The 27,879-nt window shown below is 38.9% G+C and overlaps 1 protein-coding gene across 6 annotated transcripts in view; it reads left to right on the plus strand.

Annotated features, from left to right (window-relative positions):
• SMAD5 (SMAD family member 5) overlaps nt 1-21,625 on the plus strand; it is a 76,144-nt gene extending 54,519 nt beyond the window's left edge. For all 6 annotated transcript variants that reach the window (XM_066272543.1, XM_066272538.1, XM_066272537.1 and 3 more), the window contains 3 exons: nt 12,420-12,641; nt 14,597-14,853; nt 16,308-21,625. In XM_066272543.1, the coding sequence (XP_066128640.1) occupies nt 12,420-12,641; nt 14,597-14,853; nt 16,308-16,451 (623 nt within the window). In that variant the 3' untranslated portion in view covers nt 16,452-21,625. The remainder of the gene's footprint in view (nt 1-12,419; nt 12,642-14,596; nt 14,854-16,307) is intronic.
• Nucleotides 21,626-27,879: the final 6,254 nt, after the last annotated feature.

A 27,879-nucleotide genomic window follows, 5' to 3' on the forward strand; every position in this document is an offset into this window, starting at 1 on the left:
TATATGCAGACACTATCTGATTGTCTGAGTGATTTTGAAATATACTGTAGTGATGTAGAAATTGATATTTTATTAGAAGACAGTAATGAGTCTGATACTAGACCACCAAAACAACAAAAAAAGAAATGTAATAAGATCTGATAGTGAAAGTGATTTTGAAGAAGAGTGGATTGAAAATGATATTATACCAACCTTGGAGGATTATTCAAATACTTTGGGTGTAACTGCCTACTTTAGTGATCGGGAAGCATCAGGGAAGTGATGGAATTACTTTTTAGTGACGATTTTTTTGATTTAGTTGTTTCTCAAACCAATTTATACCACCACCAAATGGAACAATTTGACAAAAAAATCTAAAACTGTACCATGGACGAAAGTTACCAATACTGATTTAAAGAAGTTTCTCAGTTTTTGATATTGATAGGACAAATGAGAAAATCACATTGGACAGATTACTGGTCAATGGACCCTTTGGTTGAAGCTCCAATATTTACTAAAACTATGAGCAGAATGAGGTTCAAGCAAATTCTTACATTATTCCATCTTACTAATAATTCACAAAATACATCTAATGAAGACAGACTGTATAAAATTAGCCCTCTTTTGGCTTACTTTCTTCCAAAATTTCAGTCTTTGTATGTACCTAAGAAGGAGTTACCCTAGATGAAGCAATGATACCATATAGAGAATGTATCAGCGTCCGAACATATAATCCGGCAAAAATAATAAAATACGGGATTTTAGTGAGAATGCTTTTTGAAGAAAGTGGAAATAAATATATTATACATTTGCAACTTAGAGATTTATTTGGGTGAAGGCAAAAGGCTGCAAGAAACTATATTATCTGTCTTAGAGCATATCTTGATTCTTGGCATCATGTTTACCAACATATAATTACTACAACAGCATTTCTACGGCTGAAATATTATTAGAAAACATTAATCTGTGGTACCATAAGAGAAAACTGTGGCTTGCAAGAGGTACTAAAAGAAAAGTCAAAGAATCTTCAGAGAGGGAAAATGACATTTTTACGGAAAGGACCTATTGTCCTTATATCATGGAAAGATGAAAGACTAGTGAATATGATATCCACGGTGCCTCTATGAAAACAACTGGAAAGTGAAAAAAAAATTCTACGGAAGATACACAGTGTGTCCGTAAAGTCATGGTGCACTTTTGACCGGTCACAGGAAAGCAACAAAAGACAATAGAAATGTGAAATCTGCACCAAATAAAAGGAAAACCCTCCCAGTTTTCTGTAGGATGATGTGGCAGCATGTGTGCATGCGCAGATGATGACGTAACATCGTGTATACAGAGGAGCAGCCCACGGCCATGCCAGTCGAGATGTGGATGGTACAGAGAAAAGTTCAGTGTGTCTGTGGCTCGCTAAATTCGAATCCATGACCAAAGTGCAATGTGAATATCTGCGCTTTATAACCAAGCGCCACCACATAGGAATAACATTACTCGATGGGATAAGCAGTTGAAGGAAACCGGCCGTTTGATGGAGACACCCGTTCTGGTAGGCCATCAGTCAGTGACGAGTCTGTAGAGGCTATACGGGATAGCTACCTAAGGAGCCCTAAAAAATCTGTGCATGAGCCCACATCGAACTGCACTGAATAGGTATGAAACTGGTAGAGTTTTCCTTTTATTTGGTGCAGATTTCACATTTCTATTGTCTTTTGTTGCTTTCCTGTGACTGGTCAAAAGTGCACCATGACTTTACGGACACACTGTAGTTAAACCTGTGTGCATATTAGACTACAACAAATACATGAAGGGAGTCGATTGAGGAGACCAGTATTTGGCGAACAGCAGTATCTTTCAAAAAAGTATAAAAGTGGTCTAAAAAAGTAGCATTCTTTCTCAATTGCGCTTTATTCAGTGCATTTAAAATTTGCAATAGACAAATAAGATACAAAAAACTTCTACTTGAAGTAGCTAGGGAATGGATATCTGCTGGTTCAAATGAGTGCAGCTCAGAACCTAACACTTCTTCTGGTACTTCTAACAGAGCTCCTTAAATTGATTCACCTTTTAGGCTTTCAGAGCAACTAAAAGACCACATTTTAGAAAAAATAGTCACTGGTATAAAAAAAAGTCCAACTAGAATGTGTAAAGTGTGTGTTTCAAAAGGAAAGCGCAGCGAAACCAGATATATTTGCAAAATGTTGGGTATCATTACACATAGGTGATTGCTATACAGCAGGGGTCCCCAAATTACAGGCCGCATGCGGCCCCCTGAGGCCATTTACCCGGCTCCCACCGCACTTCTGGAAGGGGCACCTCTTTCATTGGTGGTCAGTGAGAGGAGCATAGTTCCCATTGAAATACTGGTCAGTTTGTTGATTTAAATTTACTTGTTCTTTATTTCAAATATTGTATTTGTTCTCGTTTTGTTTTTTTATTTTAAAATAAGATATGTGCAGTGTGCATAGGGATTTGTTCATAGTTTTTTTTATAGTCCGGCCCTCCAATGGTCTGAGGGACAGTGAACTGGCCCCCTGTGTAAAAAGTTTGGGGACCCCTGCTATACAGTATACCACACCAAAAAAATTACTAAAATATATAATATGTATAAAATATAATATGTAGCTGATATGTACAGAGTTTCATTTAAATTTATTATGTATAAATAAAGTATACTGAAGTTTATTTAGATTGTTTCACTTTCATACTCAATTATGAAAAATAGCCAGAGTCATAAGATAACTTCTGCTGAAAATTGCTGGTCAACAATGTGTTAATGTCTGAATGTGTTAATGTCCTGTGTCTTTGCTTTTTCAAGGTTTAGAATTCACCTAGGAATTTTATCATACTAATTTGCTTGTAATTGATGAAATCTATCCTCATTTGGAGCAGAATGCCTCAGAACTTGAATTTCTGGATTTGAATTCCTGCATCTCTATTTATTTGTTTTGCAACTTAGGGTAGATTTTTTAAAAAATCTTTAAGCCTGTTTTCTTATTTGTAAAATAAATATTCTTTACATAGGTATTATTAGTATATTGATTGAATTAGACAGTATTTGTAATGATCTTAGCATATAGCATCAGGTAATAACCAATGAATGGTATTATCATCTTCTGAAAACATGGACTATATTTACCCCAACAATCATTTTCCTTTTCTTTTCTCCCGACTCTCCAAAGGTCAGATGGTGCAGTGGAATAGTTTGGTATGCTTGCAGTTTTTCTTAGCCAAACAACTGAGTCCTTGTAGAGGAACTTGGTGCTCAAGTCTTCTCACCCTCATAGATGTCTTTTTTCACCAAAGTTTATTCTTATTTCAGTTATATTTTGTGTTTTTTTTCTTTGACAGGGAAGTACTTAAAGAAAAATCAGTAAATTTCAGGGTCCTGAATCACCAGTTAACAATGGGGCCTTTGTCTTGAGCACAGGCAAAGCTTTTCTTTTTATCCTTTTCATCCTAACCAAAATTGTCTTTTTAGTTTAGCTTAGCAATTTTTTCCCTATGAGCTTCTAGTTTTCCTGACACTATTGTTATAACTTCCTGCTACTCATTTGTATGTCTTTGTTTATGGGCCCCTCCTTGTTCCATTTTTATATAAACTTATTTAAAATCTGAGCTGTTAGAATTTCTCTCTATGGGTCCACATTGACATATTGTTCTGTCTTTTCTCATCTGAATTCTTTACAATTGAATAATCAAATAAATTTTGTTTATTTACTTTTATTATTTTTCAATCATTTTCTTTTTTCTTTTTTTTTCTTTCTTTCTTTTTTTTTTTTTTGTAGTGAGAGAAGGGGAGGCAGAGAGACAGACTCCCACATGTGCCCCCAACTGGGATTCAGCCGGCAAGCCCACAGGAGGCAGGAGGCGGGAGGCGATGCTCTGCCCATTTGGAGCCCTTGCTCCATTGCTCAGCAACTGAGCCGTTTTTTTTTTTTTAGTGCCTGAAATAAAGGCCACAAAGCCATCCTCAGAGCTTAAGGTCAACTTGCTTGAGCCAATCAAACCATGGCTGCAGGAGGGGAAGAGAGAGAAAATAGAGAGAGAAGGGGACAGGTAGGTTAGAGAAGCAAATGGTTGCCTCTCCTGTGTGCCCTCACCGGAAATTGAACCCAGGACATCCACACGGCAGGCTGACGCTTTACTACTGAACCAACGGACTGGGGCCTCAGTCATTTTCTATTTTTCAGTTACAGTTGACATATAGTCAGCTGTATGTCATATTAGTTTCAGGTGTACAACCCTGTAATTAGACATATAACTTACTAAGTGATCATCCTGATCAGTCTCTTATTTGACATTATACATAGTTATTAGAATATTATTGACTGTTTTCCCTATGTTGTACTTGACATCCCCATGACTGTTCTGTTACTACCTGTTTGTACTTCTTAATCCCTTCACCTTTTTCACCCATCCCCCTCCCATTTGACATTCATCAAAATGTTCTCTGAGACCTGGCTGTTTGCTCAGTGGATAGAGCATTGGCGTGGCGTGCAGATGTCTCAGGTTTGATCCCTGGTCAGGGCACGCTTGAGAAGTGACCATCTGCTTCTCTTTCCCTTCTTCTCCCCCTTCTCTCTTCCCTACCCACAGCCAGGGCTCCATTGGTTTGAGCATTGGCCCTGGGCGCTGAGGATAGCTTGTGGGTCTGACCGTCTGCCTCAGGCACTAAGGATAGCTCACTTGATTTGAGCATCAGCCCCAGAAGGGTGTTGCCAGGTGGATCCCAGTTAGGGTGCATGTAGGAGTCTATCTCTCTCTTCCCTCTTCTCATTAAAAGAAAAAATGTTCTCTATATCTGACTCTTTCTATTCTGCTTGTTTCTGCAAAGTTCCTGTTGAGAAATCAGTTCACAGTCTTACAGGAGCTCCTTTGTAGGTAACTAACTGCTTTTTTTCTTGCTGCTTTCAAGTTTCTCTCTTTGTTTTTAATCTTTTGCATTTGAATTATGATGTGTCCTGTGGGGCCTCTTTGGGATCATCTTGTTTGGGACTCTCTGCACTTCATGGACTTGTATGACCTGGTAAAGTTTTCTGTCTTTATATTTTCAAGTAGGTTTTCAGTTTCTTGCTCTCTCCTCTTTCTGGCACCCCCATGATGCTAATGTTGTTTGTTATGCCTGGAATTGTCCCAGGGGCTCCTTAAACGATCTTCGGATTTTTTTGGATTCTTTTTTTCTTTTTGCTGTCTGATTGAGTGTTCTTTTCTTTGTTTTCATTTTGGGTTTATTGCTTTCTTTTATTTCAAAGTGCTAATTTGATTCTCAGCTTGATGTACTCTGCTTTTGATTCTCTGTAAATAATTCTTCTTTTCAGTTAATATATCCTTCATTTCTGTTTATTTTTTACAGTTTCTGTATTTTTTATGCTTATTATTTCTTTGTTGAAGTTCTCACTAAATTCCTTGAACATCTTATAACCAGTATTTTAAACTTTGTATCTGGTAGTAGTTTGCCTGCCTCTGTTTTATTTAGTTCTTTTTTCTGGAGATTTCTCTTGTTCTCTCACTTGGGACCTGTTTCTTTGTCTCAGCATTCCTTGTTGCTGCTTTCCTGTGTTTGTTTCTGGGTATTGGGTAGAGCTGCTACATCTCCCAGACTTGGTAGAGTGACCTTGTGCAGTAGGTGTCCTGTAGGGCCCAGTGGCACAGCCTCCACAGTTACCCAACTGGGCACTGCGAGTGCTTCCCTATGTGGACTTTGTGCACTGTCCTGTTGTAGTTGAGTGTTGATTGCTTTGGTGTCACTGGGAGGGATTCACCCCCAGGCTGATGATGAGCTTTTAGGTCTGGCTGCTACTACAATGGAGGAACTGCTGTGTAGGAGTCAACCCTATGGAGCAGAACTTGCTTTTCAGGGGCTTTGGTGCTCACCGAGTCTGCCCCTTGAGTGTGTCTCTTGTGGAGGTGGTGAGGTTGTAATCCGGGATGGTCTGAAGCTGTCCACCAGGTGCACTGACTCTGGGACCTTCCAGAGGGTGCAAGGTAAACCATTGTCTGTGTGCCCTGCCTGGGGCCACCTGGCACAAATTACAGAGCAGTATGCAGATGGCTGCTACTTGTACTGGATTTGGAGCTGACCAGGAGAGGCCAAGATGTGAACCAAGGCTAGATGCAGCTAGAGCTATGTCTGGGGACTCTTAGCAGGGGGTATAGGGTATGCAGAGACCAGATGCTGCTTGTTTGAGAGATTTTAGGAAAGAGCATAAGCCAAGACAGGCTATTTATATGGGAAAGCCACTGAAAATGGCTTGGTGGGCCTGCAAATTGAGTGGGATGGGACAAAGTGAACCAGGTTGATGGAAACTCAGATATGGTGGACTGCCTGCCTGCTCTGTGGGGGGTGGGGGGTTCAGAAAAGGAAGAATGGCCTCTGCCAGCACTTTCAGAAGGCTGCACTCCCTGCCCCCAGCTCTTGCTTTGATGCCTGACAAGCCAGTTCCTGCATGTATGTCCCTGGTTCCTTTCAAACTGCTGCCCCAGTGCTGGAGCTTAGAGTGAATCTAATTAAGTTCCTGCATGGCCCTGTAAGAGTAACTGCGTGGGATTCCTGCAGCTCTCCATTTCGCTTAGCCATAATCCTGCTGGTCAGAAGTTGTGGGACTTTTTTTCCTGGCTCTAGAACCGTGGGCTAGGAGGCCTGGTGTGGGGTTGGGTGGGATCTCTTGCTCCTTAAGGGGAACCTGCACAGCAGAGATATCCCTCCCAATTTTATTTTATTATATATATTAGACATGGGAAGCAGGGAGGCAGAGAGACAGACTCCCTGTAGTTCCCTGACCAGGACCCACCTGACAAGCCCTCTATAGTGTGATGCTCTGCCCATTTGGGGCTTGCTTTGTTGCTCGGCAACCAATTTGTTTTAGCACCTGGAGCAAGGCCAGGGGGGCATCCTCAGTGCCCAGGGCCAACTTGCTTGAGCCATGGCTGTGGGAGAGGAAGAGAGAGAGAGAAAGAGAGAAGGAGGAGGAGGACGGGAAGGGGTGGAGAAGCAGATGGTCACTTCCCCTGTGTGCCCTGACCAGGAATTGAACCCGGGACTTCCACACACCAGGAGGATGCTCTACCGCTGAGTCAGACAGCAGGGCATCCCTCCCAATTTTAAACAGCCACACATGAGTGTCGGACCAGCCCCTTCTGTGTCTCTGCCCCTCCTACTAGCCTAGATGTGGCTTCTTTAAGCCCTACTTGTAGCCATACTTGTAGGACTATAATTCAGCTACACTTCCGGCAGTTTTGAATGATGGTTGTGGGACGATTCAAATACTGCATTTACTTATGCCACCATCCTGACCAGAAGTCATTTCAGAATTAAATTTTCAAAGTTAACCAGTTCTTTAGCACTGCTTACATAAACCATGTGACCATTCTCTAAGTTTTTCTCACGTATTTATCCCTGCCTTTTTTAAAGAAAATTGAAGGTCCATGACTTCAGCCTGATTACAGCTACAGGACACACACCCTGCTAGCACTGGGTGGAGAGCTTCCTTGTCCCTCCCACCTACTGTGTTCATTATGAATTCTTGACTTACAGGAATAAGAATTTGGTCAGTACCCATTGGAAATTGAAAATATCTTTTAGTCAAAAAGCATTTAATACACCTAACCTAGTAAACATCATAGCTTAGCCTAGCCATCCTAAAAAGTGCTCAAAACACTTAAATTAGCCTGCAGTTGGTCAGAATTATCTCCCACAATGATTGCGCTGTGATTATCAGTTGTTTACCCATATGATCATGCGACTGACTGGTATCTGTGGCTTGTTGCCACTGCCCAGCATCCTGAGAGAGGATTCTACCATGTATTGCTAGCCCAGAAGGAGATCAAAGTTCAGAATTCAAAGTACAGTTTCCATGGAGTGGATATGGCTTTCACACCATTGTAAAGTTGAAAAATCTTAAATTGAATCATTGTAAGTCAGGGGCTGTCTGTATTTTTTATAATATGTAAATTATTTTCCACTGTTCTGGTACTTTTAAAATATATACCACCTTTTACTCAAAAGTAACGCTCACTTTGTTATTCTTAATTGTTTTGTTTCTTTTTTAACAGATTTTGTTTTTTAGGTTCACAGCAAATTTGAACAGAAAGTAGAGTTCCCACATTCCCCTTGCCTCCGCAGTCTCCCGCACTCCCAGAATCCTACACCAGGGTGGAACATTGAATACAATCAGTGAACCTACACTGACACATCATTATCAACTGGAATCCATAATTTACATTAGGGTTCATTCTTGCTGTTGTATATTCTGTGGCTTGCAGTGGTGGCAGGCTGGGCTGAACCTACCCCTCCTAGAACAGGGTCTCTTTTAATAGGAGGTTAATAGCAAAACCATGTGGTAGGTAGTCACATAGCCCACCAGAAAGAACAATGCATTTCTAAGTTAAAAGGTAACATCCGGCAGTTATTACACTCTCTATGTTCATTACCCTCTCTTCTGGGGCAGACGTTTGTCTGTGGGTAGCAGCAGCATTCTGGCTTTCTGAGCAGTCAGCCCAGTGTGAGGTTGCAGAGAGCCACAGAGAATTTAGCACCTGCGGAGAGTAGAGCACTTCCCAGATACCTCTGCTGCTGGGGCCATCTTTAAAATGAGTTCCCCTGCACATCTATCTACCATTATAGTACCATACAGAATAGTTTCTCTGCCCTAAACATCCTTTGTGCTCTGCCTGTTCATCCCTACCCCCCTTTTAAGGCTTGGTAACCATTGGTCTTTTTATTGTCTTCATGGTTTTGTCTTTTCCAGAATGTCATATAATTGGAATTATACAATATGTAGCCTTTTCAGATTGGCTTCTTTCAGTAATTTGCATTGATGTTTCCCCTGTGTCTTTTCATAGCTTGATAGCTTAGCTCATTTCTTTTTAGTCTTGAATAATGTTTCATTGTCTGGATATACCATAGTTTATTCATTCACCTACTGAAGGATGTCTTGGTTGTGTCCAAGTTTGGGCAATTATGAATAAAGCTACAATAAACATCTGTGTGCAGGTTTTTGTGTGGACATAGTTTTCACACACAAAATACCAAGGAGCACATTTGCTACACTGTATGTTAAAAGTGTGTTTAGTTTCATAAGAAATCATCAAACTTGTCTTCCATAATGGCTGTACCACTGTATATTCCCACCAACAGTGAAGGAAAGTTCATATTGTTCCACGTCCTCATCAGCATTTGGTGGTGTTGGTGTTTTGGATTTTGGCCATTATGTGTGGCAGTGGTAACCCATTGTCATTTTAATTTGTATTTTTCTTATGACAAATAATGTGGAGCATCTTTCTATATGTTTATTTGCCATGTGTGTATATTTTCTGATGAGGCAGTGGTGGGATTCAGCTAGTTCACACTGGTTTGGCAGAACCAATACCTACCGTATTTTTTGCTCCATAAGATGCACTTCCCACCCCCAAAAGTGGAGAGTAAAATGCCCATGCATCTTATGGAGCAAAAAATACGGTATTTTATTAAATATTTTAACACACCATTTGGTTCAGAATTTTTTTTTCTTTTTTTTGACAAATAGGGGGATAGATAGGGACAGACAGGAAGGGAGAGAGATGAAAAGCATCAATTCTTCATTGTGGCACTTTAGTTATTCTTTGATTGCTCTCTTATATGTGCCTTGACCAGGGGGCTACAGCAGACCGAGTAACCCGTTGCTCAAGCCAACAACCTTGGGCTCAAGCTGGTGATCTTTGCTCAAACCAGATGAACCCTCAATCAAGCTGGTGACCTTGGGGTTCGAAACCTGGGTCCTCCAGGTCCCAGTCCAATGCCCTCTCCACTGTTGCCACTGCCTGGTCAGGCCAGAATTTTTTTTTCTTATTTTCCTCCTTAAAACCCTAGGTGTGTCTTATGGTCAGGTGTGTCTTATGGAGCGAAAAATATGGTAATTTTTTTTGTTGAGTTTGGTGAATTGGTTGTTAAAATGGCACTGTAGTCAAGGTTTCTCTCTAAGGTGGGCACCTGGGCAGCCACCCAATGTGAAAATCACAAATTTACATTCCTTACTCTTTTTTAACATTTATCTGCACAACAGTGTATTCTAAGTGCCTGTAGTAATGTTCATTCCATCCATAGGTGAAAAAATTGCAAGTGTGGACACCAATCAAGAAGCAATATGGAAGTATCTTAGATAACAGTTTTGTTTTTTTGTCAGGTATTTAATATTTTTTCATTAATATTTTAAAACTCTTATCTAATTTTTTATACCTTTTTTATTCTTACTTAAGTATTAAATGCATGAAATAATAAGCTACCTTTTTTGGTATATCTTTTTTTATACTTATAATGGTTATTAGGGCAAAGAACCGGTTGTTAAATTATTTTAATCCCACCACTGCAGTGAGGTATCTGTTCATGTCTTTGACTCATATTTTAATTGGGTTGTTCATTTTCTTCTTAGAGTTCTTTTTATATTTTGGATAGCAGTCCTTTATCAGATGTGTCTTCTGCAAATATTTTTTCCCAGTCTTTGTCTCATCTTTTTATTCCCTTGACAGTGCCTTTTGCAGAGAAGTTTTTAATTTTTAATGAAGTCTAGTTTATCATTTTTTTCATAGATCTTGCCTTGCTGTGTTGTATCTAAAAATTCATCACCTTATTCAGGGTCCTCTAGATTGTCTCCTAGGTTATCTTCTAGAAATTTCATAGTTTTGAATTTTACATTTAGGTCTGTGATCCATTTTGAAGTAATTTGATGAAGGGTATAAGATCTGTGTCTAGATTAAGATTTTTGCATGTGAGTGTTCTTGTATCATTTGTTGAAAAGACTATGTTTTTTCCATATTGCCCTTGCTCCTTCGTCAAAGATCAGTTAATTATATCTATCTATGGGTCTATTTCTGTAGGTTCTCTCTTTTGTTCTTTTGTTCTGTTGGTCTATTCTTTTGTCAGTACCACACAGCCTTGGTTGCTATAGCTTCATAGTAAGTCTTTAAGTTGGTTAGTGTCAATCTTTTGATTTTGTTCTTCAATATTGTGTTTGCAATTCTAGGTCTTGCGCCTCTCCATATAAACTTCAGGATCAGTTTGTTGACTTCCACAAAATAATTTTCTGGAATTTTAATTGGTGTTGCATTGAATTAATAGATCATGTTGAGAAGAACTGATGTCTTCACAATATTGAATTTTCATATTTATGAATGATACAGCCATTTATTTAGTTCTTTGATTTCTTTCATTAGTGTATTACAGTTTTTTCAAAGATCTTATACCTATTTTTGTTTGATTTTTACCTAACTATCTTATTTTTGAGTGCTAATGTAAATAGTAATGAGTTCCTTTTTTTTTTTTTTTTTTTTTTTTTACAGAGAGAGAGAGATAGACGGGGACAGACAGACAGGAACGGAGGGATGAGAAGCATCAGTCATTCGTTTTTTGTTGCACATTGCAACACTTTAATTGTTCATTGATTGCTTTCTCATATGTGCCTTGACCGTGGGCCTTCAGCAGGCTGAGTAACCCCTTGCTCGAGCCAGCGACCTTGGGCTCAAGCTGGTGAGCTTTTGCTCAAACCAGATAAGCCCTCGCTCAAGCTGGCGACCTCGAGGTCTCGAGCCTGGGTCTTCCGCATCCCAGTCTGACACTCTATCCACTGCGCCACCGCCCGGTCAGGCAGTAATGAGTTCTTAATGTCAAGTTTCACTTGTTTATTGCTGGTATATAGGAAAGTGATTGACTTTTGTCTATTAACCTTGCATCCTGCAACTTTGCTGTAATTGATAATTAGTTCTAGGAAGATTTTTTTGTTTGTCCGTCCTTTCAAATTTTTTATGCAGGTAGTCATGTTATTTGTGGAAAAAGGGGCAGTTTTATTTCTTCTTTCTTAATCTGTATACTTTTTATTTCCTTATTTTGTCTTACTGCATTAGCTAGGACTTCCAGTACAATGTTGAAAAAGAGTGGTGAGGACATCTTTGCCTTGTTACTACTGATCTCAGCAGGAAAACGGCTAGTTTTTCACCATTAAGTAGAATGTTAGCTATAGTTCTTTTTGTAAATGGTCTTTATCAAGTTGAAGAAGTTCCTCTTTATACTAGTTTGCTGAGAGTCTCAGTTTTTTAATTCACATTTTTGTTTAGTATAATTTTATAGATACTGGTATAGTTAAATCTTTTAGGATACTGAAACATGTTTGTCATTGTAAATTTAAACCTGGATTAGATTCTGCTAGAAAAACAATTTAAAATGGGATGTTGATTATCCTTGTATATATATAGTTTTTTAAAAAGTCATATTCAAGGAATTTTGGGGTTTCTTTTATGGGTATTTTGGGGTTTCTTTTACAGACTCAAAGCTAGGAGGGACAGTGAGACTAAGTGAAATATCTGAAAATTTTTATTTTCAAATAGAGCTTCAGTTGGGTTAAATGGGAATACATAAAGAATCTAGAGTTTCTGATAATAATTAAACATTTTTTTCTTTGGTTTGTTCACAGATGTTCAGCCTGTTGCCTATGAAGAGCCCAAACATTGGTGTTCAATTGTTTACTATGAATTAAACAATCGTGTTGGGGAAGCTTTTCATGCATCTTCTACTAGTGTGTTAGTAGATGGATTCACAGACCCTTCAAATAACAAAAGTAGATTCTGCTTGGGATTGTTGTCAAATGTTAATCGCAATTCCACAATTGAAAACACAAGGCGACATATTGGAAAAGGTAATTTTGTCATTTTCCTATATTCACTTGAATTCTGTCTTTGTTGTACTTGGCTGTGTACTATGCATTGTGTAAGGGGCTGAGAGCGTACGGAGCACATACGTAAATGTGTTGTCTCTGCCTTCAGTTTGCAGGCGTTGTAGTAAGACACAATCAGTCCTCTTTTTCTTACTGTTTAGTTTTTCTTCATAGTACTTAGGATCTGAAAGCATATTATTACTTCTGTCTTTATTTTTTGACTGGAATATATGCTTTACAGAGATTTGTTTTGTTTACAACATCTTCAGCAGCTAGAACAGTACCTGGCTTATATTAATAACACAACAAACATTTGTAGAATACCTGAATGCTGTTGAAGGATTAGAATTTTATAATTATGTATGTATAGATTATTTAGGGGTAAGATAACAGGTAGGGATTTTCATTATGTTGGAGGAGAAAGGTTGTGGGTAGGAAGTCTAGTTTGAGTGATAGAAATCTTCCATAGCTTCACCATCACTCCTCCCAACTTTTAATTCAGGTAAAGAGGTTTTATTTATAGTTTGTTCTGCAAGACAGTTGCCATAACACACAAAGAACTTTTCACATTACAGTGGAATGTCAGACTCTCTTATATGGAGTGGCTGGGAAGGAAATCTGTCTCAGGTAGAGTTTTGTTTTGTGCCTGTTTCTTTTTTTTTCTTCCCAAATTAGTAAAGTTTATTTAGAAAGTTACAGAGGTAGCAGAAGTGAGTGAGCTGGGCTGTGGAGACAAGTTACAGAGGCAGAAGAAGGGCCCTGGGAGCTTAGGAGAGAGAGGCAAAGGTAACGTGCCTGGGGGAAGCAGGGGGGAGGGAAGGCAGGGGCTTGCTCCTGGGAGGGAGAGTGTGCCACCCATTTCTTGAGAAATTTTGTTTTTACCACTTTCTGCTTTTTGCTTCTTTGACTTGAGGAAATCTTAGTCTAAACATTGAACAAAAGGTATATATAATTGTGATGCAATTTCTTACAGAAGAGATTCAGAAAAATGCTATGGCCAAAAATAAATTGTTTTGATTCTCTTTTGACGTTAGCCAACTTGATTTTTTTTTTGTTTTTAGGTGAAATGCCTCACTTCTATGCATTGATTTTCTCACTACAGTAGAATAATTCAAGAGAAATCTACCTGGTGAATTCTTTAATTCTAGAATCAGTTTTCCCAGTATATGTAGATCTAGGACCCTTTAGTCCACAGGTCGTTTTTTTTTTTCACCCTGGTCATTGGCTCAGTGGATTGAGTGTTGGCCTGGTGTATGGATGTCCTGGGTTTGATTTCCAGGGTACACAGGAGAAGCAACCATCTGCTTCTTCCCCTTCTCTTCCTCTTCTCCTTCCCCTCAGCCAAGTGGCTCGATTGGTTCTAGTGTGGCACTGACTATAAGCTCTATTGGAGCTATACTCCAATGGAGTATAGCTAAAAATAGCTCCATACTCAAGCATTGGCCCTGATGGGGTTGCCAGGCGATCCATCTATCATTTAAGGCTCGTTTTAGATCTGAATATACGTACATGCCTTAGGGTTTCTTTCAGTGCTGCTCTTCCCTCCATTAGCAGAAGGAGTATGAAACTGTTTGCCAGTGACTGTGATAGTTGATAGCACCAAGCATTCCTTTGAAATGACTCATCATAGGACATTGTTTTCTCTCATAGAGATGATAAATAATTGTTGAAAAAGGGGAAAACCCTAAGAAGTAATAACCTAATACGCTTCTAACTTGGGTTTTAAGTCTTATTTAGTTATTTGAGGACAATTTTAGATTTAGGTAGACAGTAACCTCTTGATTATCTTTGGCAGCATAAGGCCATCCAGTGGTACCTTCTATTTAAATCCTGGGGAGTTTGCTATAGATGGGTAGTGTTCATGGTTGCACCTCATACAGCCTCTTTGGTTTCATTAATTCTGCTTTGTTGACTCTTGTAATGCCCATCTTTTTAAGGTGTTCATCTGTACTATGTTGGCGGTGAGGTGTATGCAGAATGTCTCAGTGACAGCAGCATATTTGTACAGAGCAGGAACTGCAACTTTCATCATGGCTTTCATCCTACCACTGTCTGTAAAATTCCCAGCAGCTGCAGCCTCAAAATTTTTAACAACCAAGAGTTTGCACAGCTTCTGGCTCAGTCTGTCAACCATGGGTTTGAGGCAGTATATGAGCTCACCAAAATGTGTACGATTCGGATGAGTTTTGTCAAGGTAAGTGGGTATAACCTGGAGCTTATTTGAGTCACTGTAAATATGTATATGTCTGGAGGATATAACTTTTAAAAAAGCCATTATTAAATGAAAGGTGGTAATTTTTGGCCTGATTAATAGGTTTTAAAATGAAATTCTTGACTCTATAACTTTAACCACATGATGGGTCTGAGATTTTATTTTATAAACCAGACCTAAAATGCATGATACTATTGCAAAATGCATGCATGATTTTGCTGTTGAATATGGGCTGAGTTTATAAAGAATTTAAGTTAAAGACAAAATTACTAGAAAGCATTTAATACTAACATTTCTTTTTAAGTTCCCTAGCTTTAACAGTTTTCATTATTATTAGGTCACATTCAAGTGAAGGATTCTTTAGAATACTAAAATTATATTTCTTGTATCTAAGCTCTGTTATTGAGGACTTTGCAAAGTTTAATGAACTTCTCAAATTTATCATTTACTCTTGGCCAGAGTTTATTGGCATTCCAAAGATGATGATAGTTCATGAGCAGAATTTAGAAAGAATTTTAGTGATATACAGTATTTAAGTGTTATACTATATTTATTCGGTCCTTATAGACTCAGCCCGAGAAGAGCAACTGTTAGACGCCGTGTGTGGGAGTTTCCTTTTTGGCATTCAGTCCCACGGCCCAGTGCTTCCTTGCTGCTTTCCTGTGGATCTGTTATAAACATCAGTTACCAGTAGCCTTGAGGGCATTCATTCCCTCCTGTTCCCCTGTCCCCTTACCCCCCACCCCCTGCCTCAGCTCCCCATCCTGATTTTCCTGGGCCAGCACTACTATAAGCAGAAAAGCAGAGAGTTTGATAAATCCAGGCAAATAAAAGTGAAAAAAATATTAATCTTTGGAGTTTTAGGATAAAGTGTTCTAGCTCAATTAATCCCAGTAATTTCCCATTTTAAAGGATATTGATATGTGATTGCCACTTAAATTATACTTGTATGCATCAGTTCTACAATGCCTTATCTGATATTAAAAGAAAACAAACCCAAAAACCTGGAAACAAAAAAAAAAATTGGTAATAAAATCTGATTTGAACTTATATTAGGTTATTTTTATAGGTTTTATTTATGCCATTGAAAAGGTACCTCACCTCAGAAATATTAATTTTTAAATTATGAGATATTGCGCTTTAGAAAGTATTAACTTTATAAAATTTAAAACAAAATCTGAAACAGCTTGCTTCAAGGGTTTTTATTAAGGGAATTATATATTATTAAAAAATTCATAAATCTTGTAGTAATGTAGCTATTTATTGTGTTGCTTTTAACTCCATAGTGAATACTAAGATTAGTTTTGTGATTTTTTTAAAAGTACATTTTGCATATGTCTACTGTTAAAGTATCTTTTTGTTACTATGTTAAAATTGGTTTTAACTGGTTGACAGTGTACAGAGATACTTGCTCTAACATTTGTTTGTTTCCATAGGGCTGGGGAGCAGAGTACCACAGGCAGGATGTTACCAGCACCCCGTGTTGGATTGAGATTCATCTTCATGGGCCTCTTCAGTGGCTGGATAAAGTCCTCACTCAGATGGGCTCCCCTCTGAACCCCATATCTTCTGTTTCATAGTGTAGAAGTATTCTTTTCAATTATATTACTAGTGGACTTGTTTTAATTTTAGAGAAACTTTCAATACAGATACTGTGAGCTTACATGGAAAACAGCTTATTTTTTTTCTACATAATTGTGACCAATACATTTGTATTTTGTGATGAATCTACATTTGTTTGTATTAATGTTCACGTGATCAACTCTCAAAAGTGTTGTGAAAGATGTAAAGAAATTATCACGCTCCAGTTCATTGATCTTAAACTGGAACACACTTTTGCCTTATTGTCCCAACAGTTTTTTTTTATTTGTTAATTTTTTTTAGGAAAAAGTAAAACAACATATGATGAAAAATTATAGTAGTATAGGCAGTATATGGTAAAAAGTTTTCCCTTCGACTCTTGATCCTCAAGAGCTGTACTTTCACCAGTTTCTTTGTCCCACCAACTTTTAAAAAGTCTAATTCATTGTTCTGTAAAAGCATATGGTAGGGTCTTAAAAGAAACTATAAAAAAATCTTTTTGAAGGAACACTATGCACTGCTCTAACTAGTAGTGTTCGGTAAAGCAAAGGGGTGGTTTTCTAAGTGACATCATAAAATTTGCATTTAATACAGCTAAGTGTTTCTCAGTATATTGTGACTTCACTCACTATATCTTTTGTAAAACATTTCCTTTTTTAAAAAAAGAATATTGCCGACAACAGATCTCCAGTATGTGTCATTTACCGAGAACCTGTCACAAGTACTACTTTATAGCTAGTGACAGTGCAGGCCCGGCCTGATGCAGCTGTGTGTGCTGCTTTCAGCCAGTATGTAAGAACTCTACTTTTGACATGCATTAATCTTTTATTTTGCACTTTGATGGGTGACAGTTTTTAATGTAACTTTTTGTGAAACACACTCAAGTGACTTACTTGGACTTAGATGCTCATCCTTACTTCCTTGTACCCCTTTTGTATTAAAAAACATTGCATTTTATAGATTACAGTTGTAGGAAGTTACGCTTTTTCTAGCTTTTATTGTATTTTCAGCCTAGAGTATAATACTGTATTCTGTAGCTCCAACTTAAGGTGCCTTTTTAATTCCAGTTTTATGGACATTATTAATGGTGGAAAATCATGTACCTAATCCCATTGCTCTTATTACATCAGTCTCCCTATGCAAGGACCTGTGTACTGTGGCCATAGGAGCTGGTCAGTCTCGTCCCAGGGATGAGGCTCCTGGTCTGATACTGAAACAAATTAGCTGTGGTTGTGGAGATAGCTAATTTTAACACATCCACGTGTCAAAGAATACCGACTGTCCTGTCAGTTACTGTGCATGCTTTTCTCCATTTTCTTTTTAGCATCTATATGAATGTCACCCAGAACACAGTCCTCAGAAAGGAAAGACATGAAAACTTGAAAATACTCATTTAATCAATCATGTTTGAAGGCTGTGGGTAACAGACTCCTAACTTCTGTTTCAAGGGAGCAGTCATGGACTCTCAGTTAATGCATGAGAACAAAGACATTATTTTGAAGAAGTGACCTAATTTACCTATCAGAGGAAGATTATTTTCTGGTGTCTTTTGTAAGTATTTGGAGCCAAGTCCATCTTGTGTTTAAAAGGGTAGCTTGGTTTGACTATCTACTTTGCCCTTTCTGCTTTAGTGAGGAAGTAAATGCGTTTTGTGAGGAAAGGAGAATATGATTTTTTCTGTTCTCTGTGACGTTATTTATTGCCTTTACCAAGTGCAGCCAATGGATGGTGTCATCAGCGCTTTCGGGGGAGGTGCCTGCCACATGTGCGCCCACAGCCTTGTGTGTTGGGGGAAGGGTGCCTTCTGCCCTCGGAGCCTTCAACAGGAGCATCATGTGGCTGCCTTCTCAGTCTCCAGAGCTGTGCCAGCCACAGGAAACAGGATGTTGTTTGCTTAGTGATAGAACAGATTTTATTTACATCTTTTTTTTGTTTGCTTTTTTACTTACCAGGCTCATAGCATAGTCTTTGAAACAAATTTGTAGGAGAAAATAATCCAGGTCGAATGACAGATATTTATAATCAACTTCAGTAGGCTCCTTGATTTGAGGGACACTGTTGAGTTGTTTTATTGATACTTCAGTTGAGTTGATTAAAAATTGTGTTTATTCATGCCCCATCCTTTAGAATTAGCAGGATTTTCTGTGCTTCTCTGAGGAGCGGTGTCAGGGATGATGGCACTGGAGCCATTCACTGCTAAGCATTTCATGGAGGAGGATGAGCCTATTGTATTTCCTAAAAGCTGTTCATTCCACACCCCTGTATTTTTACCTGGGTCCTCTGCTCACCCCTGTATTCTAAATGAAAACTGAATCTAGCTGCTTCTGTGATTCCAGAGGATGCCCCATACCCATGGGTGGGAAGTAAAAATTGCCAGTAAGATTTTTAAAAACTAAGTAAAATTCTGACCAATGGAAAAAAAGTACCTCTGAAAGTAATATTTCAGAATATTCCAGTTTTAAGTTTGTATTTAATCTTCAGAATGGTTTAGGTTGACGAAAGTACAATAATCACATTGTAAGAATGTACAACAGATTATGCTAGCTGAAAAGACAGTTTGGGAATAATAACTTTACAACGTTTGGTAGAAGCAAAAAGGAAGAATAGAATAAAAATCAATCTCAGTAATGAATTAAAGCAACAAAAAGATGTTATTTGGGGGAAAAAATAGCTTAAGAGGTTATTTGACTAACATATTAGATATTATGGTCTGATTGGAATTGCCTGACTTAAGTTGTAAAATGCTAATAGCCATGTTATTGGTCTATTGAGGCTAATATTTTTTCTTTAGAGAAAATTTAAGGAAGATATCACTCAAAATGTCAAATGTATACATCAAACTATAAGTAATTTTTTCACATTTTATTATATAAGAAAACTGTGATAATAAAATTGGCTGGGTCTCTGAGGTGAAACACACTGTAAAATTACTAAATAGTTCAATAAGCTACACTTAGTAATACAGAAAGAGGATATAGCCATATACTTCCCATACAGTTGAGAGGAAGACATCCTTTTAGGACAGGGGTCCCCAAACTACTGCCCGCTGCGGCCCCTTGAGGCCATTTATCTGGCCCCCGCTGCACTTCTTTCATTGGCGGTCAGTGAGAGGAGCACATTGACCATCTCATTAGCCAAAAGCAGGCCCATAGTTCCCATTGAAATATTGGTCAGTTTGTTGATTTAAATTTACTTGTTCTTTGTTTTAAATATTGTATTTGTTTCCGTTTTGTTTTTTTACTTTAAAATAAGACATGTGCAGTGTGCATAGGGATTTGTTCATAGTTTTTTTTTATAGTCCGGCCCTCCAGCGGTCTGAGGGACAGTGAATTGGCCCCCTGTATAAAAAGTTTGAAAACCCCTGTTTTAGGATGTGAAATGATCGATAAGTATTCAGGTCTGAAATGTATTGTCAAGACAAGAACTGGGGCTCCCATTATGAAACCTTCTGTATTTGAGGGCACCTGTGGAAAAAGGTTCCCCTGTGATAGTGTTCTGCTGAAGGGGAAGGTTTGTACGGAAAAGGCAAATCCTACCAATAGCAGAGACTCTAAAGTTTGCAGTACCTGTTTAAGTTACAGAGAGCATTGAATAGACCAGTTTAGATCCATTTCTTCATACTTTTTGTAGTTATTTGCTTAATATTATCTACTTTGGATCACTATCTCTTTCCCTCTTAAAATATATTAACACCTTTTATACTTTCTGAAAAAGGAAGAATCTTTTGATACTGAATTCAGCTTTCAATGATGACTTAAATATTGGACCTGCTGACTTTTTAGAGTCAGAGCCCTTTGTCTTCTTAGCGAAAGCCTCACTTAATCTCTCAGGTAGGAATATAAATGTGTTTCCTCATCATAACTCATCAGCTTGGTAAACACGGATCTTTTAAGGTGATAGTTGGTCTGGTGATTTAGAAATGTGTGGTGATGTTTATGGAAGTGAGTTTCCTAAGCACTGGTTTATGGATGGATGATCTCCTTGGATATTAAGTGTGAGAGCATTTGGGGAATCTCAGGTTCGATGCCTGTTTTACCAGAACAGCAGTATATTCCTCATTGGTGCAGGTAGGATTCTGGGGAGGTTTTCTTCTCACAGAAGGTCTGTGTTTGGAAAGTGAGAATTCAGGGCAGCACTTCTGCATAAAACAATTTTCCCTGCTGCACAGAAGCTTGGACACTTCTTTGGGATTTACAGGATTGCAGTTCAGGTTGTACATGTCCCGACAACAAGAGATAACATTTACCAAGCCTTTGTTATATTGGATTATTCAGAATAGAAACTTATCTTCTAAAATACGACAGTGTTATAATCGAAGAATTAACCAAATTTAGATGGTTTACAAAACCCAATGGGAGGGATTTTACCTACTAAGTTTTTTAAAAGTGAGAGCTTATGCTATAATATTTGCTGATAGCAAGTGCCGTAAAACCAGTGATGAGTTTTGTTGAAAAGATCCAGTTGGAGCGGGATTCTTCTGTCATCCACGGCAGAGTGAAGCAGGTTTGCATGGTTCTTGTCTAAATAATTCTGTTCTTAAAATTATTAAAATCATCATACTATTGTCCTGTAAGGTTTTCTTTGAAGGTGTTGTTAAAATGTTCAGAATTTTGTGTACAGGTAGACTTTCCCCATTATTAGGTGTAGTGCCTTCTTAATACTAGCTGGTGTTAGCTCTAACCAAACTCCAGTGAGGCCGATGAGCCCAGGTTCTTTATGGAAGGAGAAATCATTTAGTATCAGATTTTCCATTACAGATGGTGTTGCTTTGATTCATTCTTGATGATAATGGTTGGGTTAGTGGTTTTCTTCTTAACCTTCTTGGTTAAGTTGCATTATGAAAATCACTTATTTTAAAATTAGATAAGATTGAAATAAAAACTGGATCTTTATATGGACCTGCCCGTGTTCTCTTAAAAAGATGTCTCATATGCAGAAGATGAAGACCAAACCATGGCTGCACTATAGGTCTGCTTTTATGTGTACTTGTTCTGCTTCGCTTATGTTGTAGAAAGTGAAATTCTAGCAACATACTTCCATTCTGTTATCTTTTTGATACTTATAAAATGTATTAGGTTTTACTATATTGTGCTTTTCAAATCCATAACTCTTAAGAACTTCATTTTTGCATATTGTTTGCTAATACTTTATTTTAATAAACCTCAAAACCTGCTTAATATGTGTGGGGTTCTTTTTTGTTGTGTGTGTGTGTGTGTGTGTGTACTCTGTTTATTTTAACTTGCTTCATTGAGTGGAGTTATGAAAAGGAGAGAACGTTGGGTGCTGTGAGTGGCTGCAGATCTGTGTTCGTGCAGTAGCGACAGAGAATGGAAGCAGTCATGCCTTTCCACTCAGTGTGAGTTCTGCTCAGAGTGAGTGATACTTTTCCATTCTGTTTCTAAGAGAGTTGACCTGTTTTTCTTTGGTAGTTTTGTTTGTTTTGAGAAAGGATTTGGATCTAGAGTCTGTTGTTTTTAGGTTTAACCACTAATTTCCATTCTCTCGATCCATCTATAAATGAGAGGTGTAGACCTGTGGTTGGGAGACAGAACAGCCCTGAGTGGAGCTGGCTCCGGAGGCTGCTGGCCTGTGCCCAGATCCTGGGCCACAGAGCTGCCGGGAGCTCTGCGGACCCTCTCTGTGCCTTCACTTCCTGACCTGAGACATAAAAGCTTACCTCCTTCATAGGAAGATTAAATAAAATAATACAAAAAAACTACTAAGAACAATGCCTTGCATATAAGAACTCATTTTTATGGTTGTCTTTTACATTTCTTTTACTTGAATTAGAGGAATTATTTCTGATGCTGCTTGACTTTAGTAGATCAACCCTTAATTATCCATTTTGTGAATTAGTTTTTTCTTTATTTTTTTAAAAATATTAAGTCACAAATTAGTTTTATCATCCCTGCCAAGTGCATACTTTTATCATGTCTGTGTTGGAGATACTAGAAATGCTAAGGCATTCTCCTTGGGAGAGGTTGGGGAACATCCATGTGCCCCCAGTGTAAAATTAGAAAAACCCAAACTAAATATTTTAACCCCAAATAATAAATACATATAAAAGCTATTCTTCTCTGGAGAAAAACTTCATCAAAGGAATCCATTTCTTTAAAACAGTTCCTTTCTATGCCTTTGTGTTTCAAGTATAAGGTATTTAGAAGTGGCTTTACTTGCTATTTTAGAAGCATATTTTATATTCCAGCAAAAGATTTTAGTGAACAGTGAGAGGTGTTAGGCCTTCTCTCAGATTTAAGTTAGTTTTCAAATTGTTGTAGCCAAAACAGGTGATGAGGGGATCCTCTGTGATATCTGCTCCAGTTTTAGACATGGGACTTGATGGTCAAAGCTATTCCATATTGCAGCAGTTTTTTTTTTTGTTTGTTTGTTTTTTAACCGAGACAGAGAGTCAGAGAGAGGGATAGATAGGGACAGACAGACAAGAACGGGAAGAGATGAGAAGCATCAATCATCAGTTTTTCGTCCCGACGCCTTACTTGTTCATTGATTGCTTTCTCATATGTGCCTTGACCGTGGGGCTACAGCAGACTGAGTGACCCCTTGCTCGGGCCAGCGACCTTGGGTCCAAGCTGGTAAGCTTTTTGCTCAAACCAAATGAACCCACGCTCAAGCTGGCGACCTCGGGGTCTCGAACCTGGGTCCTCCGCATCCCAGTCCGACGCTCTATCCACTGTGCCACTGCATGGTTAGGCGCTATTGCTGCAGTTTTGATGCAGTTCACACTGCGTATTATTTATCAGTATCAGCAGGCTAGGGCAAAGCTTGTAAGAACGTACTTTCCAGAGGTCTGTAGTATAATATGGCTCAAAGAAGGAAGCTTTTTAAAAACTCCCATTTAACATTTTAAATATTACTGTGTTTTTGGTTGTTGTTGCATTTTTAAGCCTATCTTTAATAAACTGACTTTTGTGAGGACTAAATCTTGTTCTTTTTATCTAAGTCACTTGTGCAGATACTCCAGTATTTCAACCTTTTGTACAGTGCATTTTCACCAATGAAATAAAAATTGGTTTTGCATCTCATTTTGCACAATCAAATGACCTACTTTAACTTGTCGTTTGTTTTTCTGATCTTTAATAAAAAAATAAATCAAATGCTTCTTTTTTTTTATCACTTCATATTCATTTGGAAATATCCTCTAATTTTTGTGAGCAGTTTATATCAAAAGAGGGGGAATGAGGCTTTGGGAAAAATATCAAGAAGTGTTTGTTGGAAGCTTGCGTATTAACCTCCATCTTAAGTATGTTAGATGGGAGGGGGATTTAGGTTGGTGTTTAACACTCATCCATGTTCTGTCAGTGATGCATGTATAATTTCTGAGAGGCGCTTCTTAAGGCAGTTTCTTGAAATTTGGGGATGGATTTGAAAGTTTCCTTGTGCTTTGTCTTACTCTCCTACCCACCCAATAAAACCCTCACCTGTTATTTCATTTTCGATACTTTTAAAACTTGAGATAACTGCATATAATTTTTAAGAAATACTCATTTTATTGATTTTAGAGGAAGGGAGAGAGCAAGAGACAGAACATCAATCTGTCCCTGTGTATGTCCTCACCGGGGATCGAACCAGCAACCTCTATGCTTCCGGATGATGCTCTAACCAACTGAGCTATCTGGCCAGGAACTGTGAAGAATTTTAACAGTACAGAACACTACAAACTAGCTAACCGCTACACTTCTATGTGTATCCCCTTCTAACCTGTTCAGGTCATCACTCTACATCGGTCCTTTCCGTTTTTTGACAAACATTTAGCAGATTATAGTGGAGGCATAGCTCCTCTATTGAAAGGGTTCTCAGAGAAATCTGTTTGGCTTTAAAATGTTCCTTGAATTCTATGTACCCAAGAGAGCATTGTCCTCTCTTTGGCTGTCTCTAATTTTGTTGAATGGCAGACCTTTTCAAAATGTATAACGTCGAGCTTATCTATCCAGATCTTCTAATGAGATTATTGAAGTGATCCCCCTTCCCCAAAAAAGCCAATTGAGATTAATTTAGGGTGGCTTTCAGAAAGAAGGAAAAAGGATCTTGGTGGAGGAGACAACCTTGGACATTAAGGAGAAAGGAAAAAAGTGTTTTTTATTCTTCATAACATTTATTGCCATCTAACATTATATAGATATTATATTTCTTTACTCTGTTTATAGATTGCCTTATCTCATGGGAATTTGAACTCTATAAGACCAGACTTGTGTTCCCACTGCTAATGAGAATAGTAGAATTCATGTTATGTAATGAGAATGTTTAGTTGAATGGATTCTAGCACAGCACTTCAGCTGTTAGATCTTGATTACATGCCTCATGAAAGGAGAAACAGGCAACTCCACTAAAATTAGAACACTCATGTCTTTTTTTTCTTTTTTCTTTTTTTGAACTTCTGGGCCTTCACCCTAAAGTTATCAGGTTCCTTCCTGAACTGTAGTGGCACAGTGGATAAAGCATTCGACCCAGGAGGTTGCCGGTTCAAAACCCTGCCCTTTTACGGGAGTTGATGCTTCCTACTCTTCTCCCCTTTCTCTCTCTCTCTCTCTCTCTCTCTCTCTCTCTCTCTCTCTCTAATTCTCTCTCCTCTCTAAAATGAATAAATAATAAAAAAAACTTTTTAAAAATAAAGACAAAAAAGTTACCAGGTTCCTGGAATTATTGCTTAGAGAACCTAACAAAATAACAGTTACTAATATTTTCTCAGAGAAAGAACGCAGTTTCCTTAAAGTATTTGACAGGAGAAAATAGCCCCAAAACGTTTACTTTTTTATTTTATAGCTTACAGGAATGGCAGTGTTAAGAGCCATGACGTTTGATTTTAGTGTCCTGTGTCAGATCCCATAGACCATCCCCTACTGTTGTGAATGAAGGAAGGGCATTCAGGCGGGCACTGTAAGCAGCCCTTTGCGAAACGACAGGCTGACCTGCATTTGTACTTCAGAGTAAAAGACTGATTTTGCTGAAGACTGTGCTTGTGGTTGTAGAGGGGGAAAAGCACAGGCTTGGGGGGGGGGGGAGCTGCACCAGATTAGTTAAGATTAATGATAAACATTCCTTGATGGCCTTTCTTTACATAAAATTCTGTGATTTTTCCAGGATTTATTGATTTAGACTAAGGAACATAATGCACCTAAGAGTACTGTTCTTGCTCCTGTTCCCTTTCCAATGGCTAGAATGCAAATATTATGGCAGGAACTAGAGTAGCCACCTTGTAGACGTGGGAGCCAGGGGACGAGAGTGAAGCGCTGTGCTGCTCCTGGAAGGTTCTGAGAACCAGGAACTTGGAGGTGGGGCGTGTTCTTGTTAACACAGTTCAGAGTGTAACCTTGTCAATACTTACTTGCTCATTTGCTTCGTCTCACCAAACCTTTCCTGAGTGCTGGGCAGCAGAGCCGTAGCAGGGAGTCACCTCTCATCCCCACAGAGAGTGAAGCTGTAACATAGTTTAGTGTTCTCAGTCCCTATCTAGTAGGGTTATCCAGTCAGTTTCGGAGGGTGGATAAAAAGCAGGAATGGAGAATGGAGAAGACTAAAAATAGGTTCTGCGTCTGTTTATCTGATGTCTGTACTTTCTCAGGTCCTGAGCAGTATTAGGTAAAGTAGCAGTGTGCTCATTCATTCAACTAATATTTGAGGGCTTTCTAGATGTCAGGCTGAGGATAAACTGAATAGAACAAAAATTCTTTTCCTCAAGGAACTGCATTCTGGTTATAGAGACATAAAACAAGCTAAATGAAATATAGGGTGGGGCAATAGACTATAATCTTAATACAGCATCAGGGTGGTTAACTCTTTCATGGACCAGCATGAAATTTCTGGCAGACTGGCACCAGTCTACAGACTGGTGGTTGAAGACCACTGGTGTAAGGTAGTGGTAGGTTCTAAGGAGAAAAAGCAGGAAAGGGAGATTTGAAATATCCGGGGTGGGGGGAGGAAGGCAGTTGAAGTTTTAGATCAAAAAGCCAGGGAAGGGCTCCCTGAGAAGGCGATCTTTGATTCAAGTTCAGAAGGAGGTGAGAACGTGGTTTGTGAAGCAGTGATTTAGCTGCAGCCTTGTCGAGGCAATTCAGGAGGCATATGAATGACACGGTCAAGATTCCTGTGGGGAAAGGGGTCGTTCAAGTAGAAACCGCAAAAGGAACACACTTAAACTGGATGTTCTTTTAGTCTCCGCAGGAGATAAAATAATAACTGAGGTGTTATACAGGAGACAAGAAATGTCAGTTGCTAACAACTTTGCAGATTATCACCTCCAGGAAACTGGCCACCTGGTGAATCGATCAGTAAGGCGAGTTCAGCTCAATGTTTCATCTGATGCAAGTTTAGTTTAAGGTAGAAAATAAAGGTAAAGTGTTCAGAGGAAGAACCCACGAGCAAATTTACCTGAACCTTGAGCTCTTTCTACAATATTACATTCAACAAATACTTGTTCATTGCCTGCTTTGTGTGTCACATGATGTGAGGCGTTGGGAGAGCAGCAGTGCACAGGGTGGATGTTGTCCTTGACCTTGTAGAGCCGACATGTTAGTGGGGGTGGTGGTGGACATTAGGCTATGATGTGTGTGTGTGTGTGTGTGTGTGTGTGTGTGTAATAAAATGTAAGCAGAGGGGAGATAGTGAGGCAGACTCTTGCATGCACCCTGACAGGGATCCACCCCACAACCCAATCTGGGGCTAATGCTTGAGTACTGAGCTATTTTTAGTGCCTGAGGTTGTCATGCTCTGATGAGCTATCCTCAGTACTTGGAGTCACTCTCGAACCAATCGAGCCACTAGCTGTGGAAAGGAAAGAGAGAGAGAAGGGGGAGATGGGGGAGGGGGAAGCAGCCATTTGTTGCTTCTTTGGCTTCTTCGTGTGTTCTACTGGGAATAGAACCCAGGCCATCCATTTGCCGGGCTAATGCTCTCTATCCACTGAGCCATCGGCCAGGGCCTATATAGTTATTTAATAGCTGTGATCCGGGAGTTGACTGGGGGCTATGAATGAATGTAAGTGATCTGAGAACTCAGGCATGTCCTTTTGGAGGAAGAGATATTTGAGACTGGAAGGATAAGAAGGCATTAGCCAAATGAAGGATGAAAGACAAACAGCTCAGGCAGAGAGAGCTGAAGGATTGAAAGGCCATTGTGTCTAAAGCCTGGACTCAAGAGGGGCATGAGGGGATGAGACTGGAGAGGTTTTTTGGGGCCAGATGTTGCTGGTCTTGTAGGCCAAGAGTAGGATTTTGTTTTACTTTCTGAGAGCAAAGAGAAGGAAGCCATTGGAATGCAAATGAGGCAAAGTAGATGTTGGGCTTTGAATTTGGGTGGTGCTGGTGGAGATGAAGGGGAGTAGATAAAGCAGATTTGGGGCTAGGAGGTGATGGAAGGCATGTGGGGAAGATGAAGAAGAGTTTGGGGTCAGGAATGACCACCAGGTGGTTT

This window comes from Saccopteryx bilineata, chromosome 4, assembly GCF_036850765.1.
Source record: "Saccopteryx bilineata isolate mSacBil1 chromosome 4, mSacBil1_pri_phased_curated, whole genome shotgun sequence".
Lineage (NCBI taxonomy): Eukaryota > Metazoa > Chordata > Mammalia > Chiroptera > Emballonuridae > Saccopteryx > Saccopteryx bilineata.